Source organism: Leucoraja erinacea, chromosome 2 (assembly GCF_028641065.1).
Source record: "Leucoraja erinacea ecotype New England chromosome 2, Leri_hhj_1, whole genome shotgun sequence".
Lineage (NCBI taxonomy): Eukaryota > Metazoa > Chordata > Chondrichthyes > Rajiformes > Rajidae > Leucoraja > Leucoraja erinaceus.
Genome location: NC_073378.1, coordinates 75278980 through 75305216, shown reverse-complemented (window position 1 = coordinate 75305216; position 26237 = coordinate 75278980). Strand labels below are relative to the sequence as shown.

At 41.9% G+C, this 26237-nt stretch overlaps 1 protein-coding gene across 4 annotated transcripts in view; it reads left to right on the top strand.

The window, feature by feature from the left end:
- The window catches only part of lars2 (leucyl-tRNA synthetase 2, mitochondrial), an 86618-nt gene that overhangs the window by 8120 nt on the left and 52261 nt on the right, over positions 1-26237 (top strand). For all 4 annotated transcript variants that reach the window (XM_055658747.1, XM_055658756.1, XM_055658765.1 and 1 more), the window contains exons 4-8: positions 12563-12654; positions 17032-17092; positions 20132-20221; positions 22336-22479; positions 26003-26110. In XM_055658747.1, the coding sequence (XP_055514722.1) occupies positions 12563-12654; positions 17032-17092; positions 20132-20221; positions 22336-22479; positions 26003-26110 (495 nt within the window). The remainder of the gene's footprint in view (positions 1-12562; positions 12655-17031; positions 17093-20131; positions 20222-22335; positions 22480-26002; positions 26111-26237) is intronic.

Sequence of the window (26237 nt, the reverse complement as noted above, 5' to 3'; positions counted from 1 at the left end):
GTGCTTTAAGTTTGTATACTAATCTCTTATGTGGGACCTTGTCGAAAGCCTTCTGGAAGTCCAGATACACCACATCCACTGGTTCTCCCCCCTATCCACGCTACTAGTTACATCCTCGAAAAATTCTATAAGATTCGTCAGACATGATTTACCTTTCGTAAATCCATGCTGACTTTGTCCAATGATTTCACCACTTTCCAAATGTGCTGCTATCCCATCTTTAATAACTGACTCTAGCAGTTTCCCCACTACCGATGTTAGGCTAACTGTCTGTAATTCCCCGTTTTCTCTCTCTCTCCCTTCTTAAAAAGTGGGGTTACGTTTGCTACCCGCCAATCCTCTGGAACTACTCCAGAATCTAAAGAGTTTTGAAAGATTATTACTAATGCATCCACTATTTCTGGAGCTACTTCCTTAAGTACTCTGGGATGCAGCCTATCTGGCCCTGGGGATTTATCGGCCTTTAATCCATTCAATTTACCCAACACCACTTCCCGACTAACCTGGATTTCACTCAATTCCTCCACCTCCTTTGACCCGCGGGCCCCTGCTATTTCCGGCAGATCATTTATGTCTTCCTTAGTGAAGACGGAACCAAAGTAGTTATTCAATTGGTCCGCCATATCCTGGTTCCCCATGATCAACTCACCTGTTTCTGACTGCAAGGGACCTACATTTGTTTTAACTAATCTCTTTCTTTTCACATATCTATAAAAACTTTTGCAGTCAGTTTTTATGTTCCCTGCCAGTTTTCTTTCATAATCCATTTTTCCTTTCCTAATTAAGCCCTTCGTCCTCCTCTGCTGGTCTCTGAATTTCTCCCAGTCCTCCGGTACGCTGCTTTTTCTGGCTAGTTTGTACGCATCATCCTTTGCTTTGATACTATCCCTGATTTCCCTTGTTATCCATGGATGCACTACCTTCCCTGATTTATTCTTTTGCCAAACTGGGATGAACAATTTTTGTAGTTCATCCATGCAGTCTTTAAATGCCTTTCATTGCATATCCACCGTCAACCCTTTTAGAATTAATTGCCAGTCAATCTTGGCCAATTCACGTCTCATACCCTCAAAGTTACCTTTCTTTAAGTTCAAAACCATTGTTTCTGAATTAACAATGTCACTCTCCATCCTAATGAAGAACTCAACCATATTATGGTCACTCTTGCCCAAGGGGCCACGCACAACCAGACTACTAACTAACCCTTCCTCATTACTCAATACCCAGTCTAAAATAGCCAGCTCTCTCGTTGGTTCCTCTACATGTTGATTTAGATAACTATCCCGCATACATTCCAAGAAATCCTCTTCCTCAGCACCCCTGCCAGTTTGATTCACCCAATCTATATGTAGATTGAAGTCACCCATTATAATTGCGCTGGAATATCTGTCTGATGCCCCTGTCCCACTTAGCCTATTTTTTAGGTGACTAGGCTGTCGCCACATGGTTGCCGGGGTGACACCTGTATGGTCTCCTCAGTCACCCAAAGAATCGTACCTTTTTTCTGGTCACCGCTGGATTTTGAAATGTTCAAAACTTTTCGGTGACAGTTGGTGCCCATGGGCTTGACACCAACGATTGTAGCCTGAGGTAGCGCTACCGCCAGGGTGACGTAGGTTGTTGCCGGTGCTGACTTCGGTGAATTCCATTGGCGACGACCTACATCAACCGGCGACAGGTACTGGCGACTGAATTATCTTACCTTGTCGTAGCTTGTCGCGGGTGGACATAGGTTGTCGTAGGTGGACATCCCATGGGTCGCCGGTTGTCGGTAGCTTGCCGTCGACTAGGAGGTAACTTGTTGTAGATATTATCGTACAGGGGGTCCAGTCGGCTGTTTTCGGCTACCTGCTAAGGCTATGACAGTCGCCGAAAAAAATCATCTAAGTGTTTTTGGAGTTGTCGCTCCATGGCATTTATTGTTTATGGTCCTGTGGGGAGAAAAATTGTGATGTTTCTTTACTTGTTTATACTTATAAAATGAACTTACCTGCATGGTATGCTGCTCTGGAAAGTTATTTCATGTGGGATCCAGTGAGGGCTAGCCGACTGGATTAGCAGAGGGTGATGGTAGATAGACACAAAACCCTGGAGTAATTCAGTGGGTCAGGCAACATCTCTGGAGAAAAAGGTTGGGTGATGCTTCGGGTCGGGACCCTTCTTCAAAAGGTGATGGTGGAAGGTTTTTTTTGGACCGTAGGCCTGTGACTAGTGGTATGCTTCAGGAGTCGGTGCTGCGCCCATTGCTGTAAAGCCCCTGTCACACTTAGGAAACCTGAACGGAAACCTCTGGAGACCTTACGCCCCACCCAAGGTTTCCGTGAGGTTCCCGGAGGTTTTTGTCACTCTCCCTAATGGTCGTAAGTGGTTTCCGCGTAGTCGAGCTTCTTCTATGTTCCGGCGATTATTTAAAAAAATTCAAAACCGGCCTCGACTAAAAATAGGTTGCCGTTTTAAAAATCGGTAATTTTTTTGTCCCAGGTTTAAAAAAATAATAATTCTGAACCATGAGAGCAGGGAAGGAACAAGTTAGGTGGATGTTACTAAAAGTACATCTACTGCTGTCAGCAGCAGCCCTTTTGCTTCATCAGCCTTTCATCACACAGAACATCATTTGGTATTCTGGGGCAGTCGATCACATTATCCCCATATATGTCAATGATTGCTTCACAGGTCTCTCGTAAAATCTTACTGATAGTGTTGTGGGCTACAAGAAAGTTGTAGCTGAGGCTCTTGTAAGAATCCCCTGATGCCAAATAGCGGAGTGTGATGGCTAGGCGCAGTCCTGGTTCCAGTGGCTTCCTCATATTGGTCTCCTTTATTTCCAGCAGGGGACCCACAGTTTCTTTCAGCTCATTAAACAGCTCGGGTGTGATTCGTAGAAAGTTTTTAAATGCAGACAAATCCTCCTCTTGCAGCACATTCATCAGGTTATCATACTGTCCAAGCATCAATCTTCTTTGCAAGAAGGGCTTCACCCACTGACACCTCTTCTGCTTCCTCTTCACCCTTGTGCTTTCCCTTCTGCCTTTCTTGAAAGGCTGATGAAGCAAAAGGGCTGTTGCTGACAGCAGTAGGTACTTTTAGTAACATCCACCTAACTTGTTCCTTCCCTGCTCTCATGGTTCAGAATGATTTTTTTTTTTAAACAAACTGGGAGGCATTTTATTGTAAGAAAAAACAACTTTTCTCTGCTAAAAGAACTCTTCAACTATGATTGAGCACGCCCAGGAGTGACAGAGGTCACATGCTTATGTTAATATTAACCTTTTTTTCACCCAGTTTTATTCCACCAGGGAGGTCTTACCTTCCACTACCTGCAACCTCCAGTAACCACCTTCAACTAGCTTCGCAACCGGCTTCAAATAAAAAATTACCGATTTTAAAAACGGAAACCTATTTTTAGTCGAGACCGGTTTTGAATTTTTTGAAATAATCACTGGAACAGAAGAAGCTCGACTACGCGGAAACCACTTTCGACCATTAGGGAGAGTGACAAAAACCTCCGGGAACCTCACGGATCGCCAGAGGTTTCCGTTCAAGTTTCCTAAGTGGGACAGGGGATTTAGTGGTTAAGATCAATGATTTGCATGAGAATGCACAAGGCATGATTAGTAAGTTTACAGATGACACTAAAGGGCTTAGTGAAGACTTTTATCGGATATTACAGTAAGATCTTGATCACTTGGGCAACTGGGCTGAGGAATGGTTACTGGAGTTTAATGTAGATAAGTGCGAGGTGTTGCATTTTGAGAAGTCAAACAAAGGTAGGACCCTCACATTGATGGGAAGTGTTGTCGAGCAGAGCCATCTAGGAGTGCCGGTACATAGTTCCTTGAAAGTGGTGTCGCAGGTAGATAGGGTGGTCAAGGAGGGTTTTGGCACATTGTCCTTCATCAGCCAAAGTAATGAGTATAAAAATTGGGATGTGTTGCAATGGTACAAGACATTGACGAGGCCACATTTGGGGTATTGTGTTCAGTTTTGGTCACCTTGCTATTGGGAAGATGTTGTTTAGCTGAAAAGGGTGCAGAGCGGATTTACGAGGATGGTGCTAGGACTTGAGGGCCTGAGACCTAGGGAGAGGCGAGGTGGGCTAAAACTTTATTCCTTGGCTTGCAGGGGGCTGAGGGGGGATCTGAAAGAGGTGTATACGATCATGTCTTTTACCCAGGGTAGAGAAATAAAGAACCAGAAGATATAGGTTTAAGGTGACAGGGGAAAGATTTAATAAGAATCCGAGGAGCAACATATTAACACAGAGAATGGTGAGTATATGGAACGAGCTGCCAGAGAAAGTAGTTGAGGCAAGTACTATAACAATATTTAAAAGATATTTGGACAGTTACTTGGATTGGGGAGGTTTAGAGGCATATGGCAGGTGAAACTATTGTAGATGGGATATCTTGGTCAGCATGAGCAAGTTGGGCCGAAGGGTCTCTTTCCATGCTCCATGTCACGATGACTATGACTAAATCGCACGAAGCTGATCAGCTCAAATAAGCTGAAGTTTATTGACTGACATTGTATGCCTTGTCATTCAATCTCTTTTGGACTCATCCTTCCCCTTCTCTGTATTTTAAAACATTTTTGATTTCTAACATTACCTAGTTCTAATGAAAGCCCCTGATACACACTCCACATACAGCACCTGGCCTGCTAAATATTTTGAGTAAACATCTAAATATTTTCAGATGTCTACGATCTGCACTTTTGCTTTTCGCTCATAGTTTTAGTGTAAGTTTATGTAGAATCAAGATATGCAGCCCAACATTTTTGTATAATTTTGCTTAATAAATGTTATTGAATTATCTGTACATTTTATTATTCTACATTATCTCTAAGAATTTGGTTTTAGATTAGAATCATAGATTCACAGAGCTATAAAGTGTGGATAGATTTTTCTCTGATTTCTGAATCCTCTTCCTATTTAGAAAATAGTCTATGCATGGCTGCACACTTTGCTATACTGTATTCCATCTGCAATTTTATTTGCCCGCACTCCCAGCCTGACCAAGTCCTTCTGCAGAGTACCTGCCTCCTCCACACTACCTGCTCCTCCTCCTATCTTATCATTCGCAAACTTGACCACAAAGCCTTCAATTGTTTCATCAAAATCATTTATATACTACATGAATAGTAGCAGCCCCAACACCGACCCCTGCAGAACATCTCTAGTTATGGGCAACCAACCACATAAAGACCCCTTTATTGCCACTCTTTGCCTTCTGCCATTCGGCCAACCTTCTGTCCAGGCTAGTATCATCCCGCTAATGGGCTCTCATCTTCTTTAGCTGCCTCACGTGCTTTATCAAAGGCCTTCAGGTAAACAACATCCACTGACTCTCCTTTGTCCATCCTGTTATTTACTTTCTCAAAGAATTCCAAAGCATTTCCCCTTCAAAGATCCTTGCTGACATTGGCCTATTTTATCAAACAGTTGCATATGCAAGTAGGTTTCCATTAATTAACTCAAGAAAAATTAGGTTGTATAGTTTAAACTGAAAGGAAATGGATCCACACCTTGCAAACCACTTATTCCTATAGTCTATACTTGCTGGGGATCTTAAGTTGTTTTCCACACAAAGGTGAACACGAAAAATCCAAGCTTTTTAGATTGCCAATGAAGTTCTTGGCTGGATGTGAAACTGATTTATTTCTTGTGGATAGAACAGAATTCTCATGCGAGGCACTGCATTTTTGGAAGTTAAATAAGGGCATAGCCTTTACAGGGAATGGCAGGGCCCTCAGGAGTGTTGTGGAGCAGAAGAATCTAGGAGTGCAGGTACATTATTCCTTGCAAGTTGTGTCATAGGTAGATCGGGTTGTCAAAAAAGCTTTTGGTACATTGGCCTTCATTAGTAAGGGTAGTGAGTATGGAAGTTGGGTTAGGTTGAGTAGAAGTTGTACAAGATATTGGTGAGGCTACATTTAGAGTAGTGGGTTCACCCTGCTATAGGAAGGATGTTGTTAAGCTAGAATGAGTGCAGAGAAGCTTTACAATGATGTTGTCAGAACTTGAGGTCTTGAGCTATAGGGAGACGTTGGGCAGATACGGACTTTATTCTCTGGAGACTAGGAGGCTGAGGCTGATCTTATAGAGGGTATATATGATCAAGAGGGGAATAGATATGGTAAACGCACAGTCTTACCCAGAGAAGGGGAATCAAGCACCAGAGATAATCGGTTTATGATAGATTTATTAGAAACCTGAAGGGCAACCTGTTCACACAGAAGGTGGTGGGGATACAGAACGAGCTGCCAGAGGAGATAGGTGTGACAGGCATTAGAACAACATTTAAAAGACATTTGAACAGGAAAGGCTTAGAAGGACATGAACCAAACATGGGCAGGTCTTGGTCGGCATCAGCAAGTTGGGCCGAAGGGCCTGTTTCCATGTTGTATGGCTTTATGGCTCCTAGTTTTATGTGAGGAGCAACTGCAAATGCAATCCAGCAAAAGTCAATGTTGGCTATTGTGCTTCATATTTATCAGTAATTTGTCCAATGAGGATGCCCACTGATAATGTGTATCTCAATCCAGTAACTTATCTGCGGAGGTAGGAAAATTAAGGCAAATAGACATATGTGCTGGCAGAAACTATAAGGGTGTGCAAAAGACATGTTCAGCTATTGCAAACTTGTGTGATTAAAAACAAATGGCGGGCAGTGCTAGCTCTGAAAGTGGATATCTGCACGCAGTGGATGGTTTTTAGCATGGATAAGTATTATAGCAAGAATACTGCAATGCCAAACCCCAAATGATTATCAATAGGAAGCTAACTAAAACTGTTGACAGGAAGGAAGGGAATAAACAACAGTACATGTCGCTGAATCTCCATGACCAATTCAGCAGATTACTGCAAGACGTAATATGCAAAAATGTAAAAATTAGAAAATGTAATTTAAATATTCTCCTTCCTGCCTCTATGTCATTGTCAGGAGCGCATTAAAACTACTGTCCTATTTATGGCCTCACAGAGATGAGGTGTATGAGTGCTTGGATAAGGGTAGCACTTTTGATAGCAATTCTCTGGAGATGATGTTTTCACTAGTGGGAGAGTCTAGGACCAAAAGCCACCAAATAAAAGGACGTACCTTTAGAAAAGAGATGGGGAAGAAGTCCTTTAGTCAGAGGGTGGTGAATCTGTGGAATTCATTGCCACAGACAATTGTGGAGGCCGTCATTGCGTATTTTTAAAGCGGAGATTGACAGATTTTTGATCAGTAAGGCTGTTAAAGGTTATGCAGAGAAGACAAGAGAATGGAGTTGAGAGGGAAAGAAAGATTAGTCATGATTGAATGGGGGAGTAGACTCGATGATCCTAAATCTACTCTGATGACATGAACATGCTTATTGGATGATATCATCAACCTTTAATGCACTATAAGTAATCTAGCATCATTCTTAATAATATGGATTAATGTCAATCAACCATTTGAAATCTCTGGCTCTCAATGGCCTTCACTTGCCTTCAGGCTGTTTTCATTTCTGTCTTTATTATTTGTGCCAGGTCCAAATGATAAATAATGCTTAAGTTAGAACATATTCCTCAAGCCAAGAGGCATTGAAAGCCTCTTGGCTTGATAATGAAAGGATATGTGTAATGAGTTTATTAAGAATGAGGAAAACAAAAGGATATAATCTGCAGAGAATCTGGCCACATTTTTGCGCTGATTGCTAATGTTATTGTATGCTGCACAGGCTTAGCTGTATATGCAAGCAATTTTAAAATATCTTTTCAGTAACTATCTTCCTTAGTCAGTAATTTCAGGAGGTGGTACTAAATCCAACATTTGGATGTAACCAGGTTATAAAGTCTACCTAATTTCATGGATAGTGACGTATAATTGTCATTATGATGCTTGAAACCTCCCCAACAATTTTTATTTCCGGAGACCAGCAACCTTTCCAATTTCTGGACCTTCATACTGAGGTGTTTGGCAGAGGCAACCACAAAGGGGGAGGCTAAAATAGCCATCTTAAAAAAATAAAAAAACATCTCCTTATTTCTTGGAGTCCCTTTCTGTTGCAATCTGATCAGCAGATCACCTCTATAATAATTTCACAGACTATACAGTGCCCTACATAATGTTTGGGACAAAGACCCATAATTTATTTATTTGCCTCTGTACTCCACAATTTGAGATTTGTAATAGAAAAAATCACATGTGGTTAAAGTGCACATGGTCAGATTTTAATAAAAGCCATTTTTATACATTTTGGTTTCAACATGTATAAATTGCAGCAGTGTTTATACATAGTCCCCCCATTTCAGGGCACCATAATGTTTGGGACACAGCAATGTCATGTGAATTAAAGTAGTCATGTTTTGTATTTTGTTGCATATCCTTTGCATGCAATGACTGCTTGAAGTCTGCGATTCATGGACATCACCAGTTGCTGGGTGTCTTCTCTGGTGATGCTCTGCCAGGCCTGTATTGCAGCCATCTTTAGCCTATATTTGTTTTGGGGGCTAGGCACCTTCAGTTTTCTCTTCAGCATATAAAAGGCATGTTCAATTGGGTTCAGATCGGGTGATTGACTTGGCCACTCAAGAATTACCATTTTTTAGCTTTGAAAAACTCCTTTGTTGCTTTAGCAGTAGGTTTGGGATCATTGTCTTGCTGTAGCATGAAACGCCAGCTAATTAGTTTTGAGGCATTTGTTTGGTCCACAAGACCTTTTTCCAGAACTGTGGTTGCTCATTTAAGCACCTCTTGGTAAACTATAACCTGGCCATCATATTTTTTGCAGCTAACCAGTTGGTTGCATCTTGCAGTGTAGCCTCTGTATTTCTGTTCTTGAAGTCTTCTGCAGACAATGGTCATTGACAAATCCACACCTATCTCCTGAAGAGTTGTTTCTGATCTGTCGGACAGATGTTTGGGGATTTTCCTTTATTATAGTGATAATTCTTCTGTCATCAGCTGTGGAGGTCTTCCTTGGCCTGCAATTCCCTTTGTGATTGGTAAGCTCACCAGTGCTCTCTTTCTTCTTAATGATGTTCCAAACAGTTGCTTTTGGTAAGCCTAAGGTTTGCCTGATATCTCTAACAGTTTTATTCTTGTTTCTCAGTATCATAATGGCTTATTTGACTTTCATTGCACAACTTTGGTCCTCATGTTGATAAACAGCAATAAAAGTTTCCAAAGATGATGGAAAGACTGGAAGGAAGACTAGGTGCTTCATTAATACCTGCATTAAGGAGGCATTTAAACACACCTGAGCAATTACAGACGCATGTGAAGCCATGTGTCCCAAACATTATGGTGCCCTGAAATGGGGGGGGGACTATGTATAAACACAGCTGTAATTTCTACATGGTGAAACCAAAATGTATAAAAATGGCCTTTAATAAAATCTGACAATGTGCACTTTAACCATGTGATTTTTTTTCTATTACAAATCTCAAATTGTGGAGTACAGAGGCCAATAAATGAATGATGTGTCTTTGTCCTAAACATTATGGACAGCACTGTATAACATAGAAAATGTACAGCATGGGTACACGGCCTTCAGTTTACAATGTCTGTGTCGAAGATGATGCTAATCTCATCTGCCTGCACCTGATCCATACCACTCTATTCTAAGTTTTAACGTAGTTTTTTTATTATAGCTGTAACAGAAACATGGTTGAGAGAAGGGCATGGATGGCACCTCAATATTCCAGGGTATAGATACTACAGATGTGATAGAGATGCATCACATAGAGATAGAGGAGGAAACAGGGGGTGCCTATTTGATAGGGAGGACATACAGTAACTAAGTATCAGAAAGGATATTCTCTGAGAATCATCCAGTGAGGCTATATGGATAGAACATAGAAATAGGGAATAATTACATTAATGCGATAATATTATAGGCCTCACAATCGTCAGCGTAAATCAGAGGAAACAATGTGTAGGGAGGTTGCAGATAGCTGTGAAAGTAATAGGATCGTATTAGTGAGAGGTTTCAATTTTCTTTATATTAACGAGATCATCCATAATGTAAAGGGCATGGATGGGGTAGAATTTATTAAATGTGTCCAAAAAAGCTTTCTTAATCAAGATATAAAGGTGTCTTTTGGAGGTGGCGAAAATGTCATGCTCATGTGATAGGAGCAGAATTAGGCCATTCGGACCAACTAGTCTACTCCACCATTCAATCATGGCTGATCTCTCTCTCTCCTTCCTAACCCCACTCTCTTGCCTTTCCCCCTATCCCCTGACATCAGTACTAATCCAATGTAGTTGAGGCCAGTTCATTGGCTATATTTAAGAGGTAGTTAGATGTGGCCCTTGTGGCCAAAGGGATCAGGGGGTCTGGAGAGAAAGCAGGTACAGGATACTGAGTTGGATGATCAGCCATGATCATATTGAATGGCGATGCAGGCTCGAAGGGCCGAATGGCCTACTCCTGCACCTATTTTCTATACTTCTATAATCAAGAATCTATCTATCTCTGCTTTTAAAATATCCAATGACAGCCTCCACAGCCTTCTATGGCAATGAATTCCACAGAGATTTACCATCCTCTAATTAAAGAAATTTCTCCTCATCTCCACCCTGAAGGAAAGTCCTTTAATTCGGAGGTTATGACCTCTGGTCTTAGACTCCCCCACTAGTGGAAACATCCTCTCCACATGCACTCTCTCCAGGCCTTTCACTATTTGTGAGGATCAGTCAAAGGATTATGTTTCCCCTCCTCCATTTTCGCCACCTCCAACGGATCCCACCACTTGTCACATCTCCCCATCTCCAACTCTCCACTTTCCACAGAGACGGTTCCACCCACAACTCTCTGGTGCACTCATCACTTCCAACCCAAATCACCCCCATCTCCCCAAGCGCTTTCCCCTGCAACCAAACATAGACACAAAAAGCTGGAGTAACTCCGCGGGACAGGCAGCATCTCTGGAGAGAAGGAATGGGCGATGTTTTGGGTTGAGACCCTATTTCACCCATTCCTTCTCTCCAGAGATGCTGCCTGTCCTGCTGAGTTACTCCAGCATTTTGTGTCTATCTTTGGTTCAAACCAGCATCTGCAATTCCTTCTTACACATTTCCCCTGCAACCACATTAGATGCTACACCTGTCCCTTTTTGTCCTCCCTTCGATTCCATCCAGGGACCCCGACAGTCCTTTCAGGTGAGGCAGAGGTTCACTTGCACCTCCGCCAACCTCATCTACTGCCACAGCTGTTCTAGGTGTGGACTCCTATATATCGGCGAGACCAAGCGGTATCTGGGCGATCATTTTGCTGTACACCTCCGCTCAGTTCGTCTTGGCCTATGCGATCTCCTGGTTGCCAAGCACTTTAACTCCCCTTCCCATTCCCATACTGACCATTTTGCCCTGGGCCTCCTGCACTGTCAGAGTGAGGCCAAACATAAATTGGAGGAACGGCACCTCGTATTTCGCTTGGGCAGCTTACAACAATGAAATTGAATCGTTTTGGGTCGAGACCCTTCTTCAGACTGTGTATTTATATTCCTCTCCTCTGCCCTACAACACTCCCACTGTGCACTGTGAAGATCCTTCCGTGGTTTTTGTACCATCTGCTGAATAATGGCGCAGCAGTAGAGTTGATGCCTTTAGAGCACCAGAAACCCGGGTTCGATCCTGACGAGTCCTGTCTGTGTGGAGTTTGTACGTTCTCCCTGTGACCGCATTGAGCGCTCCGGTTTCCTTCCACATTCCAAAGACGTGCCGGTTTTATAGGTTAATTGGCCTCTATAAATTGTCCCCAGTGTGTAGGCTAGAGCTTGTGTGTGGGTGATCATTGCTCAGTACAGACAGGGTGGGCCAAAGGACCTGTTTCCACGCTGTATCTCTAAACTAAACTACTATTTGCAACTGCAGGAGATATAACAGCTGTTTCTACACTTCCTCCTTCACACACATCGCAGGACCCCTGGAGCCCTTCGAAGTTCCATTTCCCCCCCGCCCCACTTCCCCCGGATCTCCGGCGCTTCATTCGTTGTAAGGCAGCAACTCTACCGCTGTGCCACCGTGCTTCCCCTTAAATGAAACGCATATAGATGTAATTAATAGAAAATTGCTCTCTCATATTAACATGGAATCCATTATTTGTCTTCTGTTTATACAACAGTTGTCATGTAAAAACACATCCAAGCATACATATTTCTGGAATTCAAAATTTACATGCAAGAAAATATTGATCATACTGTGAAGTCTGAGGCAATGTTTTAATTTCATTTTAAAAGATTTTGATCTTTTGAAAATGTTCTTCGTATAATGTTGGCATAACCAATAAGGTCAATACTTATTTTCCATCTGTAATTTCTCTTGAATTGAAGGTCGTTTCAGAGGATAGTTAAGAGTTGGCCTTGTTGCTATGGATATGGTGTCAAAGTAGATCAGACTGAGGAAGGACAGCATATTTCCTTCACTCAAGGGTGTATATGGTTCGTGTAGAATATCTTAGCAATAAAACTCTCGTAAAAGAACTTGGCTGTAATTGTGTACATCACAGAGAACTGCAAAGACATTTAAAAGAAAAGCATTACTTACTTCAATAACTCTAAGGGATTGTAACTTGGTTGTGTCAATTGTAGGTCTTGCATCCAATGGGATGGGATGCATTTGGCTTGCCGGCAGAAAATGCTGCAATTGAGCGTGGCTTGGATCCAGAAGAGTGGACAAAAAGGTAAAGCAAGTGTATAAAATTGCATAAATTAGTACGAAAATATATTTGGGGAGCTATTCCCCATTTTCTGTTTTATGATAAGATTTTCAGTATATTCTCTTTGAAACAATGTTACAATAAGTTGTCACCTTGACATTTTTTCCTGTCGGGCAAAGGGTCTCAAAGGTTGGGAATGGATTTCCCAGAATTTTTATCCTGCGGCAATGAAAAGATGATAATGATACATGTCAGTCTGAAGAAGGGTTTCGGCCCGAAACGTCGCCTATTTCCTTCGCTCCATAGATGCTGCTGCACCCGCTGAGTTTCTCCAGCAATTTTGTGTACCTTCGATCTTCCAGCATCTGCAGTTCCCTCTTGAACAACATAATGATACATGTCTTTGAGGGGGGTTTACAGCCCAGGCATCAGCTGCCCTGGTCCTTCTCAGTAGAGGGTGCAACTTTTGGCAGTTGCTTGGTGACAGTAGTACTGATGCATTTATGGTGAAGCCGAACATGCGTATGAATGAGTAAGAAGGAACTGCAGATGCTGGGTTACATCGAAGATGGACACAAAATGCTGGAGTAACTCAGCGGGTCAAGCAGCATCTCTGGAGAAAAGGAACAGGTGCCATTTTGTGTTGAGAAACTTTGATTTCAACCCGAAATGTCACCTATTCCTTTTCTCCAGAGATGACGTGTATGAATGATGCAGGAATGGAAGGATATGTCAAAAAGCAAAAAAAAATGGAGATGCTGAAAATCTGTAATAAAGACAGAACATGCTGAGGTTATGTAGCAGGTCAGGCAGTAATGTGGAAAGAGCAAGAATTCTAGTGAATGTTAACTCTTTTTCTCACTGCCTTTTTTGCTAAGTATCCCCAGCATTTTCTGTTTGTGATGGACGGATATTTCAAAGGTTTGTGTGAGCAGACTCTTGAGATGATCTTTTGGGCTGAATGTTTTTGTTTCTCTGCTGTAAATTCCACATAATGTGCCTGACCTCGCTGCACATATTATTCAACCACCTCCCCGTTTTCAATCCATTCAAAGATGAAGGCTCCTCTGTTGGAGGACTCATTCCATCTCTGATCACAAAAAGAAGGGAGTCCCTTGGTTGCAATCTTGTGCATGCATTGTTGCCTCTGGCTGTGTGGGGGAAATTGCTTTTGTGAGCTGTGACCTTGAGCTATGAACTAAACATCAGTTCTGGTTAGATGCTTAGCAGAGCTGCATTTCCTCACAATAATTGATACTGGTGCCACCAGGACCTTTACTAAACGTAGGCCATTGTAATAAGTACATCATGACCATGTGCTGCCTTAATTGATCATTTAGTGGATGTTTTAAAAGGTTACCGAATAGATTAGTGTACTGCAGCTGGAGTTCAAGAGCAAAGACATTTCTTAGCACTTTTTACAGGGTATGTTAAGATAAATCCGGATGAAGACGTAAATCACTATTTTTGTACAGTTATCTACCTGAGAAATGTGGTCCAAATAAATAACATTACATCTCATTCCTATCCTGTACGATATGTACAGGATAGGAATGAGTTTACATGGATAGGAATGTTTTAGAGGGATATGGGCCAAACGTGGGACTAGTTTAGATGAAGTATCGTAATTGTCATGTTCGAGTTGGGCTGAAGAAGAGCCTGTTTCTGTGCTGCATGACAATGAAAATGACATTCTTGGTGCACTCCAAGCCCAGATACTATATTTCAATGAAATGTACAGGATGGGAAGCAGAAATCAAGGCCTTGGACAAGGCCAGCGATCCTTTCACTTCTGATTCACCTTTGTCTAAATATTTCTATTTGGCATCAACATGTACACGTAAGCTGAGCACAAAGCTGCAGACTATTCCAGCATGTTGATGGCAAAGATAAGAAAAGAGCAAGAATTGTAATTAGACAGAGAGCAGAAGCCGATATTAAAGATACAACTATTCTCAACCTCTTTGGTGATCCTTGAACTATTCTTGATCGGACTTTGCTAGCTTCACCTCGCACTAAACATTATTCCCTTATCATGTGTCCCTATACACTGTAAATGAATCGATTGTAATCACGTATTGTCTTTCTGCTGACTGGTTAGCACGCAACAAAAGCTTTTCACTGTACCTCGGTACACGTGACCAAAAAAAACGAACTAAAGATGTTCATGACATTACTGTAATGTCTGCTGCATGATCTTGTTGTGACATGACCATTTATAGACTCCCAAATGAATAATTTTCATGACATTCGATAGTATTTAAAAAATCTAGCTGTTGCCAATGAGCCACGTCCAGCTAGTTTACATAATGAAAGGTTGTGTAACGAGGCAGTGACAGAATGAATTTTTAAAACAAGGTGCAGACAGCTGGTTTTACCACCTCTGCTGTGTAGTTACTTGCAAGTTACTTTCAAGTATAGCACATTGCAAAAGCATAAGATAACCATAAAGTCAGGGGATTAAGCTTCCCCGTGATCCTAAAAGTATACCAAGCACACATTCAAAAAAGATTCACCAATAATTCAGCCATGAGCTGCTTAGTGTTTCCTGGTTTTCAGTTCAATTCAATCCAATCCAACTTTATTTGTTAAGCACTTTAAGACAACCAATGTTGACCAAAGTGCTGTACAGAAGAATAAACAATACATCATAAACAGACAACATAACAGAACATAACATAACAGCTCACATAAAGTGCAAAAATTACATATGAAATACAACAATAAATTAAAAGACATAAAACATGAGTAAAAATAATAACCACGCAAATAAGCAATCAAAATAAGAAATTAAATCAAGTAAATAAAGTCGACATCTTACCGGGTATCAAAGGTCACGGAGAAGAGATGGGTTTTAAGATTGTAAGTTCAGTTTAAAACGTGAGGAAAACAGAAGAAATGTATAATAAAAGGACAAACCAAACTTTTAGATGAGACAGCATGTCAAGTCTTCAGACTGGTGATCATCCAGAATCAGTACCCTGTTCCTGCTTTGTGAATTGCCCTCCACTGCCTTCTGTGGCAGAACATTCCACAGATTTGCAACATTTTGAGTGAAAAGGTTTTTACTTCATCTCAGTCCTAAATGGCCTACTCCTTATTCTTAAACAGTGACCCCTGGTTCTGGACTCCCACAAGTTCGGGAACATGTTTCCTACATCTAGCCTGTCCAATCCCTTAAGAATTTTATACGTTTCTATAAGATCCCCATTCATCCTAAATTCCAGTGAATATAAGCTCAGTCGATCCATTAATTCCAATGAATATAAGCCCAGTCAATCCATTAAGAAAAGGCACAGGAAGCTTTGTTGAGTTTTTACAGCACATCCTTTAGATAGTTCACACTGCGGCTACGATTTTAGACATATTAAACAGTTAATAGTTAGATTAGCGGGAGAAGCAGACTGGAGTGCTCTGAACGCTGTCAAACTACTTGAATGTTGTTGCTGTTGCACTCAAGCATGTCAACAAAGAATATTTCCCACTATGCTAATTTCTGTGTTACAGTTAGAAGGAAGGCTCTCGGGAGTTGAGAGGGAAGTAATGCACTGCAGAATGCCAAATATTGATGTGTACTGATTTAACGCTAAAGGAAATCCATGGCTTTAATTATCCTAATTTGGGATGTGTGGATTTCAGCATATGTTTATATAGGTTCCTTAACCAGTAAAGCCCCTGTCCCACTTTACTGAGTTACCACAAATTCTCCCGAGTTTTCCCCTTGATTCAAACTCTGAGATTTACGGTAATAGCCAGCCGTAGGTACTCGGGGCTATTTTCTTTACTCGTGGACATTTTTCAACATGCTGAAAAAACGTCCCGACTTACCTGATGCCCCGAGAACCTACGGCTGGCATTACGAGCTGCTACGAAATATCTATGGACTCGCTACGGACTCCTACGGATACTCGCTACAGACATTTACCGAGTTTGAATTGAGGGGAAAACTCGGGAGAATTTGTGAGTAACTCGGGAAAGTGGGACAAGGGGGTTAAACCTACCCAAGTCTCAATCCTGACGTAACACACTTACTTGGTGCCTGTTTTTTTAATGAAAAGATTGATCTTCACTCGGAGGATTGTAAATCTTCCCAGAACCTTTGGACTCCCCTAACTCTGACTGGTCAAAAAATATTCCGTTGGCTTCTCTGGGAATTATGGTTCTAGGAAATGTTGGAAAAGGGTTCTTAAGGTGCATAATGGAGCTAGTCAGAAGCAGTTGGGCGTCTCCTGTTCATTATGTTTATGTTTGGTTGTTTGTCTTTTAAAGAAATACTCAATACGTGCCAGATTATCTAAAATTTAAATTTTAATTTCTACATCATGCAACAAAGTATCTTTGGATATACTCTGACAAAAAATATTACTGTACTTTAAATAAATATGATCTGTTTCCTTCCAGTAACATTGCACACATGAAAGAGCAACTTCATAGACTTGGTCTGTGCTTTGATTGGAATAAGGTGAGCGTTGGTTACAGTTAGTTTTGAAATTGTTATTTAAGAATAAATGATGATATGTGCATAAATGCTCGATCAACGTACTCTAATTCAATATAAAACTTTACATAGACTATATTATTCAAAAACTAAAATAAATAAAAAATTTCCCAATGTCTCACCCATTTGTGATAAATGTCAGTCACAAGAAGCTAACATAGCGCACTCTTTTGTTTTCTGTATAAAAATTCAAAAATTCTGGAATTAAATATTTGAAATCTTCACAAAATTATTTAAAATAAAACTTGTACCAAAAGCAGAATGGATCATTTTTGGAATATCGGAAGGTAACCCCGAATTAAATGTGTTTCGGGAAAAGAACTTAATTAATTACGGGCTAATAATGCTTATACTCAAATTTTGGAAAAATGCTCCAATACCAACAATAAAAATGTGGATTTCAAACATGTTCGAAAGCGATTGTTTTTCCTTTTTTCTTTTCTTTCTAGGGTCTTATTTCCTTTACTTCCTTCTCTAATTTCTTCCCTAAGGGGCTTTCTTCTCCCAACACTTTCCTGCACCTTCACGATTCTTGCTCACTTTCCTTACTTCTTTTATTTCTACCTTTTTTAAAGCTCGAAAAATGAAATGGTACAACAAAATGTAATGTATGTGATGTGTATTACTGTAATTTACTGTACTTCTAATAATTTTTTTAAAATAAATAAATAAATAAATTTAAAAAAGAAGAATAAATGATGAAAATTGCGAATCCAGTGTAAAACTTACAGGAGTGGCCTCGTGATGCTGCTTTCTCGATTTTCTGGTTTGATGCCATGCTGAGTTATTCAAATGTAATTTCCACGACGTTAATATATTACTGTGGTGCAAATGGTGTAAAACCACAAACAAAAGTACAACTCTGAATTATTTTAAGCATACAGGATAGATAATGGAAAAACAGTGTAGGATCTTAATGCTCACATATATAGATTACTAGACTAAGTCGGACCTGTTGGGTCCCAGTCACACGGGAGGCCTGGTCCCCCAACGCAACCCATTCCCCAACGCAATATTCCCAACGCGTATGTGGGCGGAGGTGGTTTGGGGAGGGGAGTGTGGGCAGGGGGAGGACGTGGGTGGGGGGCTTGTTGGAGGCGGGGGGTGTTTGGTGAGGGGGTGTGGGCGGGGCAATTGTATGGGTGGAGGTGGGGGGTAAGGGGGGTTTGTGAGGAGATGAGGGGTCTCCTAGCAGGGAGGAGGGGTGTGGGGGGGGAAATGTGTAGTGTGGGGTGTTTACGGAACTATTACAAGATATGGGGCAATAGTAATTTGGGGGGGGTTATGGGGGCAGGGTGTGTGTGGGGGGTGGGTGAGGAGTGGGGTACGTTGGGGGGGAGCGGGTTGGCGGTGGGTGGGTGGTAGTGGGGATTTTGCGGGAGGGGAGCAATGAGCGTTGTGGAGCCGGAGAGGGGTGATGTGTGGGGTGGGGGCAGTTTCCTTTCGGGAGAGGAGGGGGGGGGTGTGGAGGTGGGGGGTGTGGGGAGAGAGCTTGGAGAAAAGACGGGGGTCGTGGGGGAGAGCGGGGTATCACGGGGGAAGGGGGCAGGAGCCAGCAAGGGGGACCAGAGGGGAAAGGACTGGAGGACTCACAGCGGGCGATGTGGACTCACAGTGGGCTCTGGTCTCTGGACGTTCTCCTCCGCCAGGATCAGAGTTTCCGTTTGGCAACACCTCTGACTCCGCGCCGGGTTGGGCCGCTTCCGGTCCCTCCGAAAATTGTGTCTGGTTGGAGACCTCCGCCGGACACCCTCAGCTCCCGTAAAGACGCAATGGTGCAGGAAGGGGCTGAGCCTACCGCGGAGTGACAGGATAAAAGACCAATCCACGCGGCTCCAACTGGCAGGAGAGTAGATCGATCTGTGCACGCGTGATTTTTAAACCTTGCTAACTTTTACATTTGACCCCCGATTGGAACGAAACTTGGTGCAATCGCGGCAGAGGAAAACTGAGTAAGCTGGCGAAAATCGTAGTGCTATCGTGTACCGATTTTGCGCAAATAGAATGACCGCGCAAACCAGAAGATAACAAGATCAGAGTTTTAGTTATGTATAGATAAAAGCTAGCAATCTATAGGAATCTGATTAGAACCATATGTTACTCTTTGGATTCTAGTGGTCATTTCTGGATTGAAAACTTTAAATGTTTATTTTTGGAGCAGACGACAGTTCCAGACTTCTGTATTCACTCAATAATGCTCGAAATCTACACTACAAATTAATTGCCAGCACAAATTGCTTGACAGTTTTTATTTTAAAATTGTTGAATGATGGGTAAACATTGGATACCAATATATGTCTATTCTTTATAGAACAGAGACATATTTATTTATTCTGCCATAGAATGTGTCACTATTTTCCTGAGTGATTTGAAGATGTCTCAGTAAGACACTCAGCTAATAGATAATACTGCACTATCTCAGCGCTATACCCAAATGCCAGCTTACATTTTTGTTCTTCTTCATTGGAGTGAGATTTAAATACTTACCCTCTGACAAAGGGGAGGTTTACCACTGAGGCACAGCTGACAAGGAGCTATTTCAAAAAGCCAGCTTGAAAGTAATGGGTGAAATTTATTTTTTGCTGGAAGATGATTTTACTAGGATTGTCAAGTGGATACATGGGTGACACGGTGGCGCAGCGGTAGAGTTGCTACCTTACAACGCCAGATACCTGGGTTCAATCTATGGATGACTATGGATGCTGTCTGTACAGAGTTTGTTTGTTCTCCCTGTGACCGTGTGGGTTTTTTCCGAGACCTTCGGTTTCCACCCACACTCCAAAGACGTGTAAGTTAGTAGGCTCATTGGATGGTATAAATGTAAAATTGTCCCTAGTGTGTGTGGGATAGTATTAGTATGCAGGATTGCTGGTTGGTGCGGATTCGGTGGACCGAACAGCCTGTTTCCGCGCTGTATCTACACTAAACTAAACAATGTAATTTGAAAGAGGTTGTCATTTTTTTTCCTTGTATTTTGATCTGTTCTTCTCTTTCTCCTATTAGGAAGTGACCACTTGCCAGTCTGACTATTACAAGTGGACACAATTCCTCTTTCTCAAGCTGTTTGTGGCTGGCATGGCTTACCAAAAAGAAGTGAGTTTTTATTGATTAATGAAATTTGACCTTTGATTGTAATCAAATGGTTCATTATCTTCCCCCTAATTGCTCATGCATTAAGTTACTTGGCATTTCTCCTCAGAATAGTCAACCACTGGCAGGGCTGAAAAAATTGTATATTTCCTTTTCTAAAAGGCATGAGGAATCGCAGTGGCAATTAGAAAACCATTTTTTTGGTAATAATTTCTGATGGTGGCTTCTTATTCCTGATTTATTGAATTAGGAATTATAATACAATACAATACAATACCATTTATTTGTCATTTGAACCTCACATGAAGTTCAAACGAAATTTGATTTCTGCAGTCATACAAGAAAAGAACCAAGACCCACACCCAACACAATTTACACAAACATCCATCACAGTGAATCTCCTCCTCACTGTGATGGAAGACAAAGTCTTGTCTCTTCCCTGCTCTCCATTCCTCTCCCGAAGTCAAAGTCAAAGGCCCCGGCGGGCGCTAGCAAGTCCCACGGCCACTTAAAGCCGCTCCGGGCGGTGTAAGGCCCTGCTCCACATCCCGATGTCAGAGCCCCCGGCGGGCGCTAGCAAGTCCGCGACCATTTAAAGCCGCGCCGGGCGATGCAAGGCCCCGCTCCAGGTCACTCTCAACCCCGCAATTCGAGCGAGAGAAGTCGCCGTTGCCGGTGCCCCGCAAACCAGTCTCCCACCGGGGACCCGCGAGCTCCCGGTGTCACCATCCACCGGAGTCGGGTCGCAGCAGCGCGCCACCGCAGCTGTCTACGCTCCGAAGCCAGCCAGCTCCACGATGGTAGGTCCGCAGATCCACAGGCTCCGTGACTTGAGCCCCCAGGTGGTTCCAGTTGGAGGCCGCTCCATGGTGCTAGGCCCCAACGGCAACAGAGACCTGACAGGGAAACGGTCGGGTCCCCGTACAGGGAAGAGATCTAAAAGTTTCCCCCACCCACCCCTCCGCCCCCCACACATACACAGTCAAAAACCCACCACAAACTATACACTCAACAGGACAATAAAATAAAAAAAACAGACGGACTGCAGAGGCCGCTGCGACGTCGGTCGTGCCGCCAACGCCGATAACATAATTCTCCATCTGCAGTGGTGAGATTTGATCTTGTAGTTTTGTATTAAAATCCATTCCTCAGGCTACTTGTTCAGTAACTTCCAAAGGAGTGACGCAAATATAACATAACCAATACTCAAGTTATTTATATCTTTGAAATCTTTCAACACATCTTAGTTATTGCAGAGCAGATGGATGATCTGTGACTCATTGTGATAGTGTTGTATATCTCAGGGATCATTCGTGCAATTGCAAGTGGCCGCTGGTGCAGCATATATTGGGTCGTAATGTCTGTGTTGATGAATCATAATGTTGCCATCAAGACACAGACACATAAAAATTAGGAAGGTAAACATTTCACCTGCTTGGCAGAGATTGTTGTAAGTGATCTTGACAATGTATAAGTGGTTGAAATTAAAATATCCACATCTGGGGATCAATCCAATGTCATCTTAAATTTAAAAGTATGCATCGTGTTACTAGAAACCTATGGCATGAAGGGAAGGAAAGCACATCATGTCCACACAGTTGAACAAAACTAGGACATCCCAGTTCCCCGATTTAAATATATAGCCTTGGAAACCACAATGCAACAAGGTTCATCCATTTTGTTAAAATGTTTTAACAAATGATAAAATGTTCCGCCTTTAAAGACCTTCCAGATCGCCACCGCTATTTGAACAGCAAATGTTGTTGTCTCTAAGCAAACAGCTGAATAGCAGTGCCAGGGTGAAAGCTATTGGTCAAACTATTATAAGACGAATTGCGGATTTAATAATAGTTAGACCAGCAATGATCAGAATAGCCTCCTGACCATTGCTGGATTGGTTGATGTTAGCAAATTCTGTGTAAATAAAATATATGGTAAAATTCTCTCCACCCTTTCATTTTATTCCTTTCCCTATGAGAGGAAAAAATATCCTTGCACATAGCACGGGTTGCCTACCACTTGCACATGTTTGTTGTCAGTGAACTGAATTCATTGCGTGTGGATGAGTTATGTGTTCAATCTCAACATGTTGTAATGCATTTTCCATTGCTCTTCAGGGACTGGTCAACTGGGACCCAGTGGATCAGACAGTGTTGGCAGATGAGCAGGTCGATGAAAATGGCTGCTCCTGGCGCTCTGGAGCAAAGGTTGAACAAAAGTACCTCAAACAGTGGTTCATCAGGACAACAAACTATGCCAAGGTGAGCATATCATGGGGACAAAGATGCAATGTTCCAGGATAACTCAGAATAAACACCACTACATTGCAAGTTGCCTTTTACTATTTTTAAAACAGCTGTTTTTGAAATGATCACAAAATTCCTTCTTATGGTTTGAACAATAAAGTTGCAATTGGGTAATCTTTTTGAATCATGTGAATTAAGACAATTTGTGTTGAGTAATCTGAATGATAATCCAGACTACACAATAGCTAAAGTATATGTATATGTGCATTAAATATTTATTTTGTCTTCACAATATTTTGTTGCTACATTTTCTGGTGGTCCTCACAGTGCTCTCCCTCTGAATAAAAAGGTTATTGAGCACAAACTCTTGACTGACACTGTTAGACCATTGAGTATTCCTGTGATGATAAATTTAAAGTCCTGTGCCCTCTCAGGTGAATATACATACAAGACCTTAAACTTAAGTCAGCAAAACATCCTTCACTATAATTCTCAATAAGTAAGGATGGATTCTCAGCACCTAAACGTTGATTAATAATTATCACATATGCCGAGATATAGTGAAAAACATTTTGTCCAGTCAAATCATAGTATATATGTGTTCAATCAAGCCATACGTGAGTTCAATAAGTAGTTCATAGAGTAAAATATCGGAGTGCAGATTATAGTGTTACAGCTAAAGAGAAGACGCAGATTTGTATGAAAGTGCAAGGGCCGCAAACAGGTGTATTGGGAGATTGTGAGTATACCTGTATATGAGAGGACTGCTCAATAGTCTGATAACAGCAGGGAAGAACAGTTTTTTTCCCCACAGTCCCAATATAAACTGTCACCTTCCTATCACCTGCTCTCCTTCTAAAATGGAACCAAGCTGCTCAATATCTTAATACATATTGAACCTTTAGAAGAGCTGCAGGCAATGACTGCGCAAGTACTTGGATCCACTGATGTTTTTCACTGTTGCTATCTTAGTGACATTGCACTCCATTTCGGCTCATCTGCTGAAATGTTGTTCTATGCTTTTGTTATCTTTAGATTTGTTTGTCACCAAATGCGTTTAGTTGGCTTTTGCATTATATTTACTGTATACGTATGATCGACCAACTCTACAGCCAGTCCGCTAACTAAGTCCCATTTATCCTACAATAGACAATAAACAATAGGTGCAGGAGTAGGCCATTCGGCCCTTCGAGCCAGCACCTCCATTCAATGTGATCATGGCTGATCATCCATCAGTAGCTATGTTGCAAAACCTCCAATCGTCGCTGAAATCAGTACCGTGTGCGCGTTTTGGCCTGCCTTTCCAATCCCATTAACGAAAAATCGCTGAAAGACCCCGTCGCAAAAGGTATTATTAGTTTTTATGGCCTTGTATAATAGTTATAGTAGTTTAAAAATCACTCTCTAAACCCGCGACCTCTCGCAGCCCCAGGGTTTTAAAGCAAACCAGAAAGGTATGTACCATTAAAAGGGGCTTCTCCCTGTATATAAAGTTTTCGCCCTCTTTATATCCCGTAGGTTTTTCATTTGAGGGCAAATCCACAATGAAATGTTCTAAACCAGCGCGTTCACTCACTCTGATGGGAAAAACAGTGAACACTAAATTCCTTCCATTTGGCCTATAAATTGAAGTTGTCTCATGTTTTATTGTTTATAATATTATTTGGACACTGTTAATCATTATTAAGAAATCTAGTAATTATACAATCTCCAGTAAGATAAACTGTGGCCCCTAGATCACAGCTTCTGGACTCCCCCAACAAAATCGGGAACATGTTCCTGCCTCTAGTGTGTCCAAACCCTTAACAATCTTATATGTTTCAATGAGATATCCTCTCATCCTTCTAAACTCCAGAGTGTATAAGTCCCTATCTAGCTCTCTCTTGAAAGCATCCATAGAACTCTCAGCATCTGAGGCAGAGAATTCCCGCAGACTCGCCACTCTCGGTTCTAAATGGCTTACTCCTTATTCTTAAACTGTGGCCCCTGGTTCTGGACTCCCCCATCTTGCAAACAATCATATGTTTCAATGAGATATCCTCTCATCCTTCTAAACTCCAGCTGCACTTCCCATCCATAGCAAGACGCTGTCCTCCGTAACCTCAAAATTAGGGGACCACAACTGCACACAATATTCTAGGTGTGGTCTCACTAGGGCTCTGTACAACTGCAGAAGGACCCCTCTTTGCACCTATAATCAATTCCTCTTGTTATAAGGCCAACATGCCATTCGCTTTCTTCACTGCCTGGTGTACCTGCATGCTTACTTTCATAGACTGATGTACAAGGACCCCCAGATCCCGTAGTACATCCCCTTTTCCCAACTTGACGCCATTTGGATAGTAATCTGCCTTCCTGTTTTTGCTACCAAAGTGGATAACCTCACATTTATCCGCATTAAACTTCATCTGCCATTCATCTGCCCACTCCCCCAACCTGTCCAAGTCACCCTGCATTCTCATAGCATCCTCCTCACAGTTCACACTGCCACGCAGCTTTGTGTCATCTGCAAATTTGCTAATGTTACTTTGAATCCCTTCATCCAAATCATTGATGCATATTGTAAATAGCTGCGGTTCCAGCACCGAGCCTTGCGGTACCCCACTAGTCACTGCCTGCCATTCTGAAAGGGACGCGTTAATCCCTACTCTTTGTTTCCTGACTGCCAACCACTTCTCTATCAATGTCAGCATTCTACCCCCAATACCATGTGCCCTATTTTTGCCCACTAATCTCCTATGTGGGAACTTATCAAATGCTTTCTGAAAGTCCATGTACACTACATCCACTTGTCCATTTCCCTGGTTACATCTTCAAAAAATTCCAGAAGATTAGTCAAACATGATTTCCCCTTCGTAAATCCATGCTGACTCGGACCGATCCTGTTACTGCTATCCAAATGTTCGGCTATCTCATCTTTTATAATTGACTCCAGCATCTTCCCCACCACCGATGTCAGGCTAACTGGTCTATAATTCTCTGTTTTCTCTCTCCCGCCATTCTTAAAAAGTGGGATAACATTAGCTCCCCTCCAATCCACAGGAACTGATCCTGAGTCTAGAGAACATTGGAAAATTATCACCAATGCATCCACGATTTCTAGAGCCACTTCCTTAAGTACCCTAGGATGCAGAGCATCAGGCCCTGGGGAGTTATCAGCCTTCAGTCTCATCAGTCTATCCAACACCATTTCCTGCCTAATGTGGATTTCCTTCAGTTCTTCCGTCACCCCAGATCCTCTGGCCACTAGTACATCAGGAAGATTGTTTGTATCTACATCTTGTGTCTACAAGATCTTATGTCTACAAGATCTACATTTTTATCTCCAAATCCCCAGACTACTCTTTCCTCTTATGAAATCTGAGTTTTTGACTGCTTTTAATTGAATAGGGCCCTTGTTAATAGAATATATTTGAAATTGAATTTTTACTTTGGCCAGAAATGTGGGGTAAGGCATGGTCAAGGATGGGCTGGTGGTTAATGTATGTGATTTGTTATTTTACAAACTGTTATTTCAGCAGGCTTTTATGTTTTACAGTCTTTGCTGGATGCCCTGGAAGGCCTTCCTGATTGGTACGGTGTCAAAGAAATGCAAGCAAACTGGATTGGTGCTTGTACTGGATGCTATTTTGACTTTGAGTTAAAGGTATAAACAACTTTGGGCTGTTCCTCCATTTTCTTGTTTGCCCACCTGAAGTTTTTTATTATTTTACCGCAAGAAATAGAAAATCATAGGCTGGGTATTGCAGCTGTGGGAATCTTGGGCTTGTTTT